This window comes from Strix aluco, chromosome 2 (genome assembly GCF_031877795.1).
Source record: "Strix aluco isolate bStrAlu1 chromosome 2, bStrAlu1.hap1, whole genome shotgun sequence".
In the NCBI taxonomy this organism is placed as follows: domain Eukaryota; kingdom Metazoa; phylum Chordata; class Aves; order Strigiformes; family Strigidae; genus Strix; species Strix aluco.
In genome coordinates, this window is record NC_133932.1 from 76,656,598 (window position 1) to 76,671,525 (window position 14,928).

At 39.2% G+C, this 14,928-nt stretch overlaps 1 protein-coding gene across 1 annotated transcript; it reads right to left on the reverse strand.

Moving 5' to 3' along the window:
- Positions 1–49: 49 nt before the first annotated feature.
- ERCC5 (ERCC excision repair 5, endonuclease) lies at positions 50–14,359 on the reverse strand. Its single transcript, XM_074815342.1, has 16 exons — positions 14,252–14,359; positions 13,692–13,807; positions 12,909–13,084; positions 12,279–12,394; positions 12,071–12,163; positions 11,182–11,242; positions 10,101–10,244; positions 8,959–9,166; positions 7,732–8,682; positions 7,098–7,330; positions 6,600–6,719; positions 5,950–6,163; positions 4,159–4,303; positions 3,154–3,356; positions 2,021–2,103; positions 50–706 (listed from the first exon to the last, which is right to left on the reverse strand). The coding sequence occupies exons 2-16, from the start codon at positions 13,777–13,779 to the stop codon at positions 161–163; spliced, it is 3,381 nt and encodes a 1,126-aa protein (XP_074671443.1). The 5' UTR covers positions 13,780–13,807; positions 14,252–14,359; the 3' UTR covers positions 50–160.
- Positions 14,360–14,928: the final 569 nt, after the last annotated feature.

The window sequence follows — 14,928 nt, forward strand, 5'->3', positions numbered from 1 at the left end:
ATTTAAGATCCCTCCTGTTTAAGTTCTGGACACAAAATGACATGAAAAATACATGAGAAATTGGGATAATTTATTATTTATCAAAAATTCATTAGAATATTTACAAAGCTTAAGTCATAAAAAACCATGCACACACAGTCTCTTTTAAGACTTTTTTTCTTTAAGACTTCTTTTTTCTTCCTCTCTTACTCTGCAATTTCTTTTTTCTGCCCTCAAACACAGGTTTGGCAGTCACCATGACTACATTTCCCAGTTCTTCCTCCTCACCACTTGAGCTGCTGCACCCCTTTTTCTCTTTATGGTCTGCTGTCTCCCTTGCAGAGACATTTTTCTTTTTGCTTTTGCCTAAATCTCTGCTTTCCAATTCCTCTACTGAGGAGTCACTAGAAGTTTCTGAAAGATGCAAATTCCCAATAAAACCACCTCCATATAAATGTTCTTTTCCGGAATCTGAATGTTTTCTTCTCTTTCTACTTTGGACTTCTGTTGCCACAGCTTGATTTCCACAGCCTGCAGCACCTTCCCCTTTCCTTTCCTCACGCTGTTTAAGTTCAATCTCCGTAACAGCAGTGGCCTCCTGAATTTCATCAGCTGCTTCTTTTTCCTTTCTCTTCAAACAAGTCACAGCTCTGCGTAGTCTCTGACTTTTAATAGCTTGTTTTTCATACTGTGCTAGTCTGAAGAATGAATCAATTCGAAGCTGAGTCTATCAAAAATAAAAAATAAAAACAACTTTGGATGCTTTTGTGATGGGAATTCAGTTATCTCAGCTATACTATAAAGCATCCCAAATTAAAGCAAGACAAAGCACTAATGAAATTAATATGCATGCAAATAGGTCTGAACAATAAGATGCATTATTATATACATACCTATACCTTATTATAAATTATGCAACAAGAACTTTCAAAGAAACTAAATAATAAGCAAACCAAACTCCAGTGAAATTTTATAAACATTGTGCTGCTGCTGCTTAGACATATGTTGCTGTTTTCAACCCTAATACACAGAATCTTTGTAGTGCTCTCAAGTATGTCCTTACGAACACATCCTTAGCTTCAAGCTGTTAAAACAACAGAATGTTTACTAAGCAAATTTTGTAAGTGCACTTTACATTTGCCTACGCTAGTGCAACAAAATGCGGTCATTTGACTCAAGTTCATTGTAACACATGCTGCTACAGTATAACCATTTAAGAGTAGAACTAGAAGTAGTCACACACAATGGGTCTGTGTTATTCAACCACAGCCAGGCTTGCTGTATAGAATAAATTAGTCCTCTATACTCCCCCTAAAATCATCTGAGACAGACGCTTCCAAAGAATGTTCCCGTCAACCTGAAAGTGTACGGATTTAACTACAGGTCTTGATACCTTTCACTCCTTCGAGTGACAGAGAGACCCCAGAACACTGGTTTAGACTACCTATCTATTTTGCTTATGGCAAAAGGAGAAAATAATCTGACCTTGGGTGATCAGTTTTACAACAGACATTCACAGTATCACAGCATGCACCACTACTGACTTTTAAGTTTTATTAAAGTTGACAGAACATTTATTTGGAAATTAAAGTAATATTATTAATAGGCACTTGCTCAATGGTTCACTCTGAGCTCCTCTTCAAAGGATATGGATGATACCAAATGGTCAGTCTCACTTCACCAAAATGTCAGGAGCATTTTCATAAATCATTTTTAGAGACAGCACGCTGTCTTTTAAAAGTACTAAAGGTGCTTGAGGTACCTGTAGTTTCAGTTACATCCAAAACAAACAGCAGCCTGGACTTGAGAGAGGTGCTTGATAGATAACAAAATTTGAAACCACAGCACACCCAAAACATACAGAAATGAAGTCTAGAGAATTTAATTACTTTTAAATATATATATATATATAAAGATTTTAAAAAAGGCCAAATCCCAGTTTCTGAGAAATGTATTTTAGATTAAAGCCCTGCTGTTCATTTTAAAATGCTTCTCTTAAAATTTTCCAGTTACCCTTAAACTATACAGTTTTATACTCTACCTGCTGCAAGTTCAGCTGTTTCATCACAGGCAAAAGGATTTCATCTATCTTTGTTCTAGTCCAGCCAAAGTGATTCTGACAGAATGTGCAGAAAATTAAGGAACTTTACAAAATAGCTATTACTAGTATTTTGTAAACACCTAAAATGAAAATTCCTCAAATAAAAAAATGCCTGGAGGAAAGTGACTCCAATGCTTTTTCTACTACAAAAACAGAGAAAATACTGTTATTATAGCTGAGTTATGTGCATGGTTCCAGTATTGTGCTGTGTATCTTAATCATGCTGTTACATCTCTATTAGTTACAGAACTTTTTCTCTAATATCAACATTTCCAAAAGCATGTCTCAGTGAAGACAACTCATTTTGGCTATACAGTACTGCCATAAGACAAAACACCTATAAATAAACCTATAAATAAACCTATAAATAAACCTTATTTTTACACTTGCACACACTGGAAATTTCATTTACTGCTTAAAACACTTATTAGCTCTGCATGCATTGCCACCTACTTTTCAACAATTCACTGCAAGAAATAGATATTACAAGAAATGCAGTGAATAACTAGGGATAAAGCACAGGCTGAATCACCATTTCTGACTAGGCTTTGAAACTTATTTGTGAAAGATTGGTAAACATACATCAGGAGTGTGCAAACAATCCCCACTCTAAGTCTAGAAATAAGCACAGCACAGTTACAGAAACATAACAACACAAACTAGTCAGTCCAGCCACGAGACTGACTCTGCACGGGAAGTGAAGCAGCCCACTCAGGAGGGCAGAGCAGCCCCGAGTGCCACAGATGCATGGCTGCATTCCTTTCCATTCCAGAGCTGGCATCATTGTAGGAGAGCACATGCAGACGGGGCAGGGGGCCCCTCACACTAATGAGATGTTAAGAATTTGACACTTCGTTATTGACTCAATTAAGCTTTATGAAATTTAATCTGAGTACTTTTAGCTAACAAGTCCTGCCATATTGTATCACAGAATCACAGAATCATCTAGGTTGGAAAGGACCTTGAAGATCATCTAGCCCAACCGTTAACCTAGCACTGACAGTTCCCAACTACACCAGATCCCTAAGCGCTATGTTGACCCTGAAAAATTTAAATAGGAGTTGTAAAAGGATATTCTCTGATCTGCTCCACATCAGGCTTCCCCCAGGTGAATGAACCCCTTGTCTCATCCACCACAGGCTTCAGGTATGCTTCTGCCACTGCTGGATTTGGGAAACCTGAAGAAAGCTGTAGCTCCCGCAGTTTCTTCTTGACTTTGGTATCATGTGGATTAGGTCTCAATTTCTTATTCTTCTGAGCCTCATTCCACCACTCACTGAAAAACAGAGGAAAGTATTCCTTTGCCTCCATAAAACATAATTTGGAATATCAAGAGCTACCATCCTAATTTCAACAGCCTTAGTCTCCCTACTTCAGTTACTACATGAGATGAGGTAGGAAATTTGCAACTAAAAAGTGGCCAAAGGGACATATAATCTGAAAGTAGAATAGACAATACACAGTAAATGCAGCCATTGCAAGCCACAGTAGCAAATATCACCTGGATGCCCCATAAGCTGCTAAACAGAAGGCCCTAAATTCAGCCTCACTTGGGGAGGATGTTAGTTTTTGGAGGTTTTTTGGTAGGCAAGGTAAAAAAAAAAAAAAAATAAAGACTTCTAATCATTCTCACCATTGCCAATACAACTGGCTTGGCCCTCTTCAAATCTTGTTCTTCCCCACTGCCTACCTGTCTGTCTCTTTACAGGTCATCCCTTCCTCACTCATCAAGCCTCTTTTCTCTACGACCATGCTACAGCACGTTCTCACAAACTCAGGGAGAATAAACCGCCACTCCATTACGGATCCAGCTCTGCAATGAACTCAAAGGCAGTCACACAGCTCTACACCTGTTCTATTGTCTTCATTAGTCTCCCCGTAATTGCTGTATCAACATGTCACCTTATTTACCTGCCATCTCAAATAGTGATATAAGAGAGTCACATATTTTACAGTTAACTTAAGTCTCCTTAATGATGGTAGTCATATGTTTTGTTGTATGCTTACGCAGCAGCAAAGTACATTCACTAATATTCATATTATGGAGAAACAGAAAAGCAAAATATAACGAGGCATACGCAAATTTTAAGAGAGGTTCCAAACCATGCCCAGGAAATTCATTTAAAATCTCCATCGCTGTCACAAAGCCAACATTTGGGATGCCCTCAGTGTAGTCACTTCCAAGCAAGTATGCCAAATTAATTAGCTTGCTTCGATCCAACCCTGTAAAATAAAGTGCATAAACCAAATAAAACCAGTGGATTCAGCATCTTTTCTCTTACAAATTAAAAAATATATTATCTGAAAGGCAAATAACAGAAGGAACACAAAGGCATTAACTCTGTAAAATTACATTTAATTCAACATCAGAATTTGCTAAATTATATTCTGGAGCAGTGTCAATACGCTACTGCTAGCTCAAGCACCAGTAGTTGTGCTAACCTGGCAAATACATCCTGCCAGAATTAAAATGTTACAACGTCAAGACCGTTGGGAAATTCTGGGTTCCTAAGAGCTGTTATTTTACCTGTATTTTTCCAGTTACTGTGCGGTTCTCATCTAATGCTGACCTGAATTTAATAACCCCCAAACCAGAAATAAAAACATTCAGTTTGAATTCTAGTCCATAATATCAATGCCTCTGCTTCTTAAAAGTGTTCCCAAACTGGAAGCCTTTTGCTCTGTGCTAGTGCAGTTACTAACTAGACCAAAAGAGCCTGTGAAACAGACATAAAAAAAGGAATAACTCAGCTGACCACTTCTACTTAGTGCACTATAAGATGTGAGGCAACCAGACTGATTTTCAGTGACTAGCTGCAGGAGTTTAGATTTTAAAAAATAGAAAAATAATAAAAAATGTAAAAATTCAGTGGAGAAAAGGAGGGATGTGTTTCTAAGCGCACAAAGCAAGACCATCGGCATGCTAGTCAGGATATCCAGCAACTGTCAAGAAAGATTTGTGCAACACATGGAAAAGAAGCACAAGACTGCAGAGGAATGTGACATGAAGCCCGATGGTGACTATTTTTCCCCAATAAATAAACAAAGGCTCTGGTTTATTACATTAATAACAGCTAAAAATCACACACATGCTTTTACAGCCATCCTTCCCAACTAAGCTACAGTAGCATACTTAAGTAGGTACAAGTAGGGGAAAAAAATATTTCATTCAATTTGCCGGGAGAAGAAACCAAAGACATATTTTTCACCACACAGAAATGTGAAGTTTTACATGCTGAAGACATTAAAATATTATTTCAAAGTCTATTGCCTCTCTCAACTTTGAAAACATCAAAACTAATTTTAAGAGTTCTGCTTAAACAAGGCATAATAAAAAGTAAAAAATGGCTCATATTTTCCTTAATACACTATGCAACACTGAAGTTTAGCACTTCAACATAATTAGCAACAATTTGATTAGACTGGTACAAGAGCAATCTGAAAGAAGAAAAAGCTGTATTAACTAAACGAAAAACCTTTTACAGATCCTCTTTTAATACTTTGTGTCAGTATGTCCAAAATTAACTCTCATTTCCACAAGACTATAAATCTGATGACATCAGAATATACTTTTCCCACCATGTCAGAAAAGTCATGCTGACGTTTACCCAGAAACTGGTACCATAGTTCATACTGCCAGCCTTGATGACCACACTAAGCCAGTGTATTAAACGCAGGTGTCTGCAAATTCAGGGTGTTCATCACACAGTAAAAATAGCAACCTAACTGAATGTCTGTAGAGAGTCTCCAAAGAACAGGCATTGTAGTAATAGACACGCAAAATTCTGTAGAAAATAAAACTTCAAAAAGAGACATGGCATACTGTCTTATTGAAGACTGTATTTAACAAATCAGTACCTGAGGCTTACCTAGCTGGTTTTGAAAATCAACATACTGGTAATATTCCACGTATTTGTTTTGACTGAAGAAATTTTTATAAACATGTCGAGCGCCAAATAACCAAACATCACTATCATCAGTGATTGTCCCAGAGGTCTGATCAGTAAGGTCCAGGATAGCACACTGTGCCTCTGCCTCCATCGGAGCTTCAACATACGGAATGCCAAACAGACGGAGAAGCTCCTGTAGGATGGAGAGAAAACAGTTAATATTTCACCTGAAAAATGAACTTCTACTATACTTCTGCTTGACTTGGAACTACTAGATTCACACTTGGGAAGTATTTAATATTTCACAGCAAATCTTAATTTCCCCTAAAAAGTACCAACCACAGTTAAGTCAAGGGGGAAATCCCACTTACTCATCTCAGGCAGATAGCATAATTTTATTATTATTTTATAATAACAGTTATTTAATCTTGAATTCCATCGATTTTATCTCAATATTTTCAATATTTTAAATCAAGCAGACCGAAGAAAACACGCTCCTAAGAGGAAAAAAGGTGACCTATAATTAAGCAAAATTACTAACAGCTTTTGAGAAAATGTTTGACTGGGGTGGAGGGGAAGGACCACATCAGGCTGTATCAATCAAATCAAAATGATTCAACAAATACTACCTGGCTCTCCAAGAACATCTGTCCTGTTACAGAAGCAGCAACACGTTCCTGCTGCTGTTTTTGAGCCTGAAGTGTATTCTGCTCAGCAGAAAGGTCATTTTCTAATTCTTCTAGTTCTTCCTAAAAATAAAACAAGCCATTAATTACTTCAGCAATTCAGGTATATTTAAGTAAAGCACTAAGTCTCCAGCTATAATTATTCTAGTAGTATATGCTTCATTAATTCACACTTGGAAGTTGTCATAGCTTCTCTAATGCAGTAAATTATAAGACCAGAGATAGGCCTATTCATCAGAGTGATAAAACCTTAAAGTTTCCCTCTGATTTCAGGGAGAATATGGTTAACCATCATCTTTAAATAAAAATCAGTTCCCATGGAATTAGATACATATCTGAGAAAGCAATTAAACAGTAAGAAGCTGACCAATAGTTTTCCTTAAAAACTGCTTGGGAACAGAGCACTTCATTACTAGCTCAAAACAAGTTACCACGAGTTACCAAATTGATGTCTTGCCACTCATCTGCTGCATCTTCACCATAATTTTCTCTTTCAACATTCTGATCGTTTGCCAGCTGCACTTCATCAGACTCCTTCAGCAAGTCCTGTATGACAATATCATGTTTGTCTGCCTCCACTTCTGGAATTGCTGTTTCAACACACAGTTTTTCAGCATACTTAGAAGGAAACTCAGTCTTATTACTGACTTCAGTATCCACTTCAATAAAGCTTCCTGTTAAAGGAAAATAAAGAATTTAACTTCCTGCTGCTTCTTTGAAAGGAAGTATTTGTATGCATTTTTAACTTGGGCAGTGATTTATTTTTTTCTATCTGCAGTAAATAGATATAAGGATTGTGAAATTACAGAAACCAAGTGGTTGACCATTAATACACCAGTTAAGTTCAGTGTACACAACAGCGTGCTTTCCTGACTCTCTGTATTGTATACTCAGGTTTCCATGACAAAACATAACACCAAGGGGAAAAACATAGCTCACATTTTCTTCCCACCTCCTACATACGTAGGAATAGATGTATTTTAAAGTATTTTTTACTAGGAGAAAAGGTTAACTGACCACAAATACAATAAGGTCCTATTTTCTTAGCTTTTTACACAATTGAAAAAACACATACCGTCAGAGTCACTGTCTTCAGAGTGTGATATTCCTTCTCTTTCCTCCTCAGGACCTTTTGCTTCTGGAAAAAATCTAATATCCTTTTGTACCTCAGATACATTCTCTTCTGTTTGCAAAAGTGCTTCCTCTATATTTTCAGCAATTTTCAAGTATTCCTCATTTTTAGAAAGGTCTGTTGTTTCAGCATGAATCAAAGCCACTATACTAGTTTGTACAGGGGAACAGCTTGGCTTCTGCGGGCACAAGTTTATATCCTTATCTCCCAAAGAATTTAAGTCCATTTTGGAACCATTTTCTTCTTGGTCTAAATCTTCTTTGCCTTTTCTAGTATTGTCAATACAAGAATAATTTTCAGCTCTAGATATACTGGTATCCTTGGGTGTAATATGATTTTTTTCTGACTCCCGACACTTTTTTTCAAATTCAAGGTCTTGCATAATCACTTGGTTTGACGAATGAATTGTAGATGTAGGTATTGTTTTTCCCTCCTTAACTTCAGGAATCTGATCTTCCTCATCTGAGCTACTAAGCAGAAAATCCTTCACTTCTGATCTTTCTGGTAGCACTCCATCAGTTCTAACAGTAACCACTTCCTCCCTTTTGTCATCATCCCTCAGAGCTTGCTGAATTGCCTGCAGTGTTCTTGGAGACACGCTGCCTCCCTCTGTTACATACTGGTCCACGTTCAATTGTCCTGTGTCTTCATCCACCACTTCTTCTTCTGAGCTGCTTTCTACCAAAGCTGCCTGGATAGCAAGCAAAGTCCGAGGAGAGGGTGGTGCTGTCACCACATTGTTATCTTTCTCTGTTTGCAATTTGTCAGATGTAACTAGCTTTGCATTAGTGGGAGATTCATTGATTTTATTTGATTTAGTAAATTCAAGCATTTTTGATGAGGGTCCTGCAGTAGCTTCCAAGTCTCTACTTGTGGCTTCTTTTGCTTGAATACCTGAAAGAAAGGTTTTTTGTTGATTTTTTTTTTTCAGTAAAAAAACTGCTTTATACTAACATTCCATTTTACATAATGAGCATCATTATATAAAGATTAATAAACCAGTTTTCTGCACATTTATAGATCACAGTTAATTACGTATAACAGTAATACACATTTCATACAAAGTACTGCCTTCACGCACCTGTACACAATATTCAGGTTTTTCTTAAAACTGACAGCTGCAGACTGCACACACCAAATAAGGTTTTGCAAAATCAAGACCTGACATACCCTTTATTAGGATATAGTGAGAAGAATCTTCAGAGACTACCCTCCTAGATTCCACTTCTTTCACAAAACCACCTTCATTTTCATATTGTGTTTGGATTTCACCTGAGTGCTGCTGATTCAATTCTTTTTGTACGTTTTCTATGCACCGATTGAGGTTGCTTTTCTTAAGCAAACCCCTAAGCTGGTACTGGGAAAAGTCATTGGACTCCTTAAAAAAAAACAAACAAACAAACAAACAAACAAAAAAAAACAACAAAACAACCAAGTGAATTTAAATAAAATGCCACTAGCTGCACCTTTAAGCAAGTTCATTTACCATGCTCTGGAGAGCCTTTTAAGAGTTTCCTTTAAGCAGATAACATTTGTCTTTGACTGACTGCTGCACTCCCAAGTGACAGCAACACTAGACCAGTAACACACAACAATTCTAAATGGTGCCATTAAGTAGTTCTGAATGCTGGCTAAACACAATGAGATCTCAATGATGTGACCAACAAAACTTAGCTGGCTAATGGAGCTGGTCCCATCTTAAAAATAGTGCAATTGTAACAGAATCCACAGGTGGATGGTTTTAAGATGACAGTTCTTAGTTTACACCTGAACACAATCTATCATTTCATCTGACATATATTGTCCTTTTAAAATCTAACTGCTCTGAAAAGCTATTGTAGAAGTGGCACTATAGGATACCCCATTTCTCCCTGAATGGCTTCAGTAACACATCTGCTTAAGTTACAAAAGCCTTTTCCCAGCTGCCAGCTCCCCTAACGACCTGAGGGTTTGGAATCCAAGCTGTGTTCATTCTGCCTGGCTTGTCCACACCAGTAGTATGTTCTTACAGTTGAAATTTTGGGCTAACACTGATGAGGCATGAGACACTGCATGATTTTTTTCCATTCTTGCCAAACTGAATTAGCTCTGCCAATTTTAGTGGAAATCAAGAGATAGTGCTCTGAATAGACACATGGGAGGGCTCTGTTCAGAGTTGTTATTTCACTTTTTTTTTCCCCCCTCAATGTAACATATCATATTAAATAAGCTTGGGGGTAAAGCTCTCCAGATGTGCTACTCATATGTAGTCTTTATCTGCATTTATGGCAATAGCTCTATTTCGATGACTTGTAAACAATTTTAAATATTACCTCTGGCATCACTTCAAATAATGTTCTTTTTCGCTTTGTAAATTCTTTCATATCAGTCAAGATCTCATGTTTTATTTCTGGAGGCAGCTTGTTGAAGTCTTCTGATTCAATATCTACAGAATGAGGATTTTCACATAATTCTTCCTATAAAAATGGAAAACAACATAAACATGTATTTTATGTTACAGCACAGCAAGAACAATAAAATATTTAGAACATCATTCCAAACAACAAAAAAACCAACACCCCACAAAAATCTTTGTTGCTATTTCTTATACCATGAAGAAAACAGTTAAGAAAAAAAAAGGTAACTACTACCTACTAAAATAACGTACATAATTACTGATGTACACTATATGGAGAAACTTGGTTTTACACTTTTTACAAAAAAATGTTTAGTATAAATCATAGAAGCAGGTCCTATAGCCTCAGCTAGTCTGATTTTATCCTTCCAAAGAGGTTCTCCTTCTGAATGCGAAGTACTTCAGAGATAAACAGTATTTCCAAGAGGTTGGTTTTTGGGTTTTGGTTTGGTTTTTTTTTTTTTTCCCACTTTGATGAAAGCAGAGATAATTTCATTATACATTATGAGTACTTATGTTATATATTTCTTTTCTCCTCTTTCCATGAGATCGGCACACCAGAAGGGAATACAGAATTTATCTGTGAAAACTCAAGAAGCAAAGTGCTTCAACATCAATTCATATTTGGAGAAGCAAGGGAATTTAGTTAAATACGTTGTCTTGTATGTACATACACATGCACAAATGCGTACATTTCACTTATCATTAGAAAAAAATATTTATTCTACACATGTCCAGAGAAAGTAGTCAAAAGAAAAAAAAAAAAAACCATAAGAAATTCCTATTCTGATGTATTCTAGTGGAGAAAATTACATTTGTATTTCCTCCTTAGTAGGAATTCATAGAATACTTAAAATTAACTTTTTGCTTGATAAATAATGCTATAGTAAGGCCTATACCACCAAACGCTTTTTAAAAAATGGTTTTGTTTGTCTTTTAAGCATAGCACATGAATGATAGGATTGTTCTCAGTAACAGGGCAATTAGGACACACTTACCTGCAACATCTTTCTTTGACTCATTCTCACTTCCCATTCTTTTTCATCTTCTTCCTCTGAGCTAAAAAACACAAACAGAAAAAAAAAAAAAGATGTAGATATTTACCTAGGAAAATAAAAGTTCCTATTTCAAGCAAAAGGACACTAGTCATCCCTTCACTGATAAGTACACAAATTCACACACAACATCAAAGTACACACACATATATATGCATACACATACAAACACATATATATAAATACACACACAAGTCGAAAAGATCTGAACAGAAAGCAAGAAGGCAGACTTATCTCAGTTAAAACTAAATTGAGGCAACTGTTGCTATTTAAATCATTACCTGATTCTTATTTGGGCAGCATTTAAAGTACATAAGAGTATATATAAGATGTGCAAAAAGTAATCGAATGGATAGCTTCACATTCCCACTTAGTGTTGTATAAGAAGATGTCACAAGTTTGACGAGTACAATCAAAGCCCTACTTCTGCTGAACACACCTACACTACTGAATGAGGGGACGCAAACTGGAATCAAGCTGCCACACATCAGCTACCCAAGCTCAAACAATCAGCTCCACTTAGTCATATGGGTATGGCCACAGAGACTGAGGTAGCACTTTCATCCTTACACATGAATCCAGTGTAGAAATTTAATTTGCGGGCTGAAAGCTTCTTCTGTTACTTTCCCCATAGATAACTGCAAGGCTTCTGTATTCAGAGCTATAAACTAAACTCCCCAAAAACAAACTGAAATAAAATATAAAGAAATAAACTTTATATATTATGGAGTCTCATGGGTCAAAAGCCTTTCAGCAGTGTCAAAAAGTGCAGTTTATACTGTTATCTGAGTTTAATATAGCCATCTAAGCTATTTTTCTTAATTCTACCTACCTGTTCTTCTCTTCGTCCTCTAAAGAGGGCAATACATATATATCATCAATCTCTTCTCGTCGAACTTGGGTAATACTGGGCAAAGCTTCATTGCTTAGGGAAACAAAAAAAAGAAAACACAACAGTAATTGATACAATTTTTGTGTAATAGCTACATAAAAACTTACCTGCCACGTATAAACAAGGAGAAAATATTTTTTATTCTTGCCTTTTGCCTGTAAGCACAGTTTTGATAACTTGTCTCTTCAAAAGTGTTTTTAAGAGTTTCTCTGTAGTTTTCCTGGAATCACTGATGGCAAATTCCTTTCTTTGTCTTCTCTTAGCCTGTGAAAATAAGATTAACACCAATAAGATTTTGCTGAATGCTGAGGATACATATCCAGTGAATTAGTGTTATAACCCTGTATGCTGAATCTATGAGCAACTCCTAACCCATCCTACATCAATGGGGACATAGCCTTCAGATCCTCTAAATCTCTATATTCATTTCCTCTGTGGGACCTGGGAACAGTTTTCAGCTTCTGGGTACAGACGCTTGCAAGAGTTACATTCAAATCCAATGCGGAGCAAAACCCAGGCTTATGCTATCACCCACCCCTCTGCAATCTGGTTTCTACACAAACCAAACCTGAATATATCAAAAGGGAGCTGCTGCACACTCCAACAGCTAACCCAGACTGGGACTACAAAGAACACCTGCACAGCAGTGCACTTCAAGCTCCCCCATCCTCGTGGCTCAGAATCATAAGCAGAGTAAGAAGGGAATTGAAAATGGATACTTACTATCAGTGGGCATACATCCTATTCTGCATTGCAATGACTCGGCAAAGGTACTTACCAAGGTTTGTCTCTTCAGAAGCGGTGCCTCTCCATCAAAAACAAAGACAGGTCGAATTCGGAAAAACAGTAACTTGCAGAGTCGATGAAACAGAGTGAGGAGGTGAGCATTTTGTATGGAGTTACCACCACGATCCCTGGCTCCCTTTATTGCTTGGTTCAACCAAATACTGATATCTTAAAGAACCGTTAAGAGGAAAAAATGTGCTCTTACACATATACCATACTAATAGTTTCTATAAAGTGCACATATTTGACTGAGTGGCTTTTGCCCACTGTTCCAGGCTTGGCTTACCAAAGCCAAGGTTATCCAAATACTTGTGAACTTCAGAAAATAAATTCTTGCCCCTATCACCCTGGTCAAAAAGCAGAGTTGAAACAACTGTGCAGCAAGCAGCAACTCCGCCGTTATTTTCACAAATAAATGAAGGGTACCTTCTTTCCACATCTTTGTAGCATTTAACCAAGTATAATTATAGGAAAGTTGATGTGAAAGTATTTCAACTTTTTAATCTTAAGAGTCCTACTGAGAGCAGCTCATTTATTTATAAAGCACAAAATCCTATAGCCTGACACTTGTGTAAGGCACCTATTAAAAAAGTCTTCTTTTTAAAAGATTAAAAAAAGTAGAGCTTAGTATTCCACATATTATAAAGCATAAAATCTACTTATCAAAATGTTGTCACGATTTAAAATTTTTTCAAAAGCTAATCATGTAGAAACAAGAGAGTTAAAATAATCTCCCTCACAAATTTGGTTCCTCAGCTTTAGTTTTAAAGGATACCAACAGCAAGAATTTTTCCTTCTAGTGTTTCTGGGTTTATAGGTCTCCCGGCGCTTTCAAGAAGTTTCCAAAGTCCTTGAACTCCCATTGTCCTTCCTTAGCTACTTTAAGAGAATCTTGAGGAGGAACAAAAGAAGGAATAACCCAAGGATTATACGATCTACGTATGCTTTATTAAAGCGAACGCGTTATTACTGCAAACAGAAATAAAGCGGCGTGCTGGACTCGGGAGGGGCGGGCGCCCCGCCGCCCCGGCAACCGCTCGGGCCGGTTCCGCACGATTCCCCCAGCCCGCGATACGTGAAAAACCTTTCAAAAACCCAGCGCAGAGTTACAGCTGCTCACCCGCCGGCCGGCCGGCCATCAGCCGGGCAGCTCCAGGGGAGCCTCGGCCCCCCCCTCTGCAGAGACCGACACGGTCCCGGACAACCGTTCCCTGCCCCGGAGACACGCTGAGGCGCGGCGGACCGGCCCGAAGGGACAGGGGCGGGGGCAGGGGAAAGGGCGGGGGCGGGGGCAGGGGCAGGCGGGTGCCCGCTGGAGGGCGCGGCGGGGCTCACCTGCGGCGGGGCCGGGGGTCGCAGCCCGGGGCGGGGGGCGGAGCCCGGCGCGGGGCCGGGGAAGGGCCGCCTCAGGCGGAGAAGCCCCTCGCAGTCCCGCGCCCCCCCCGCGCGGCGTGCGCATGCGCCGCGCGCGCCCTGCCCCGCTGCCCGCCGGGAAGGGCAGCTGGCGGGGCGGGGTTTGGCGCCATGGCAGCCGTGGGTGGAGCTGCGTCCCGCCGGGTCTGCGGCCTCTTCCGCTTGCCCCTCGCACGTCCCGGCACCGTCCCCTGCGGTTCTGGCGGCTGCCTCCGCCCTTTCCGCTGGGCCCCCGCGGCGGCAGCCACCCGCGGGGAAGGAAGCCCAGGCGCAGGGACTTCCAGCGAGGAGGCCGGCAGCAGCCCGCGGTGTCCTCGCCTGGCCGGAGGAGAGCGAAGTACCCAACAGCCCGGAGCCTGTGCTCTCTCCACCGCATCCCCGGTGCCCCTGGCTGCACCCACCTCCCACCCGGGGATCCCTACGGAAAGCTTCCAGCAGCAGGTCCCCAAGGACGCGCATCTTCCTTCTGCTGATGCTGGAAGACTCAAATACACTACGTAATTTATTGATGAAGCGTGACAGTCTCCAACCCAATAGCAAAATAAAGTAACAAAAGTCCATCACAATGCACTTACTTAAGAATAGAAACAGGCTACTGG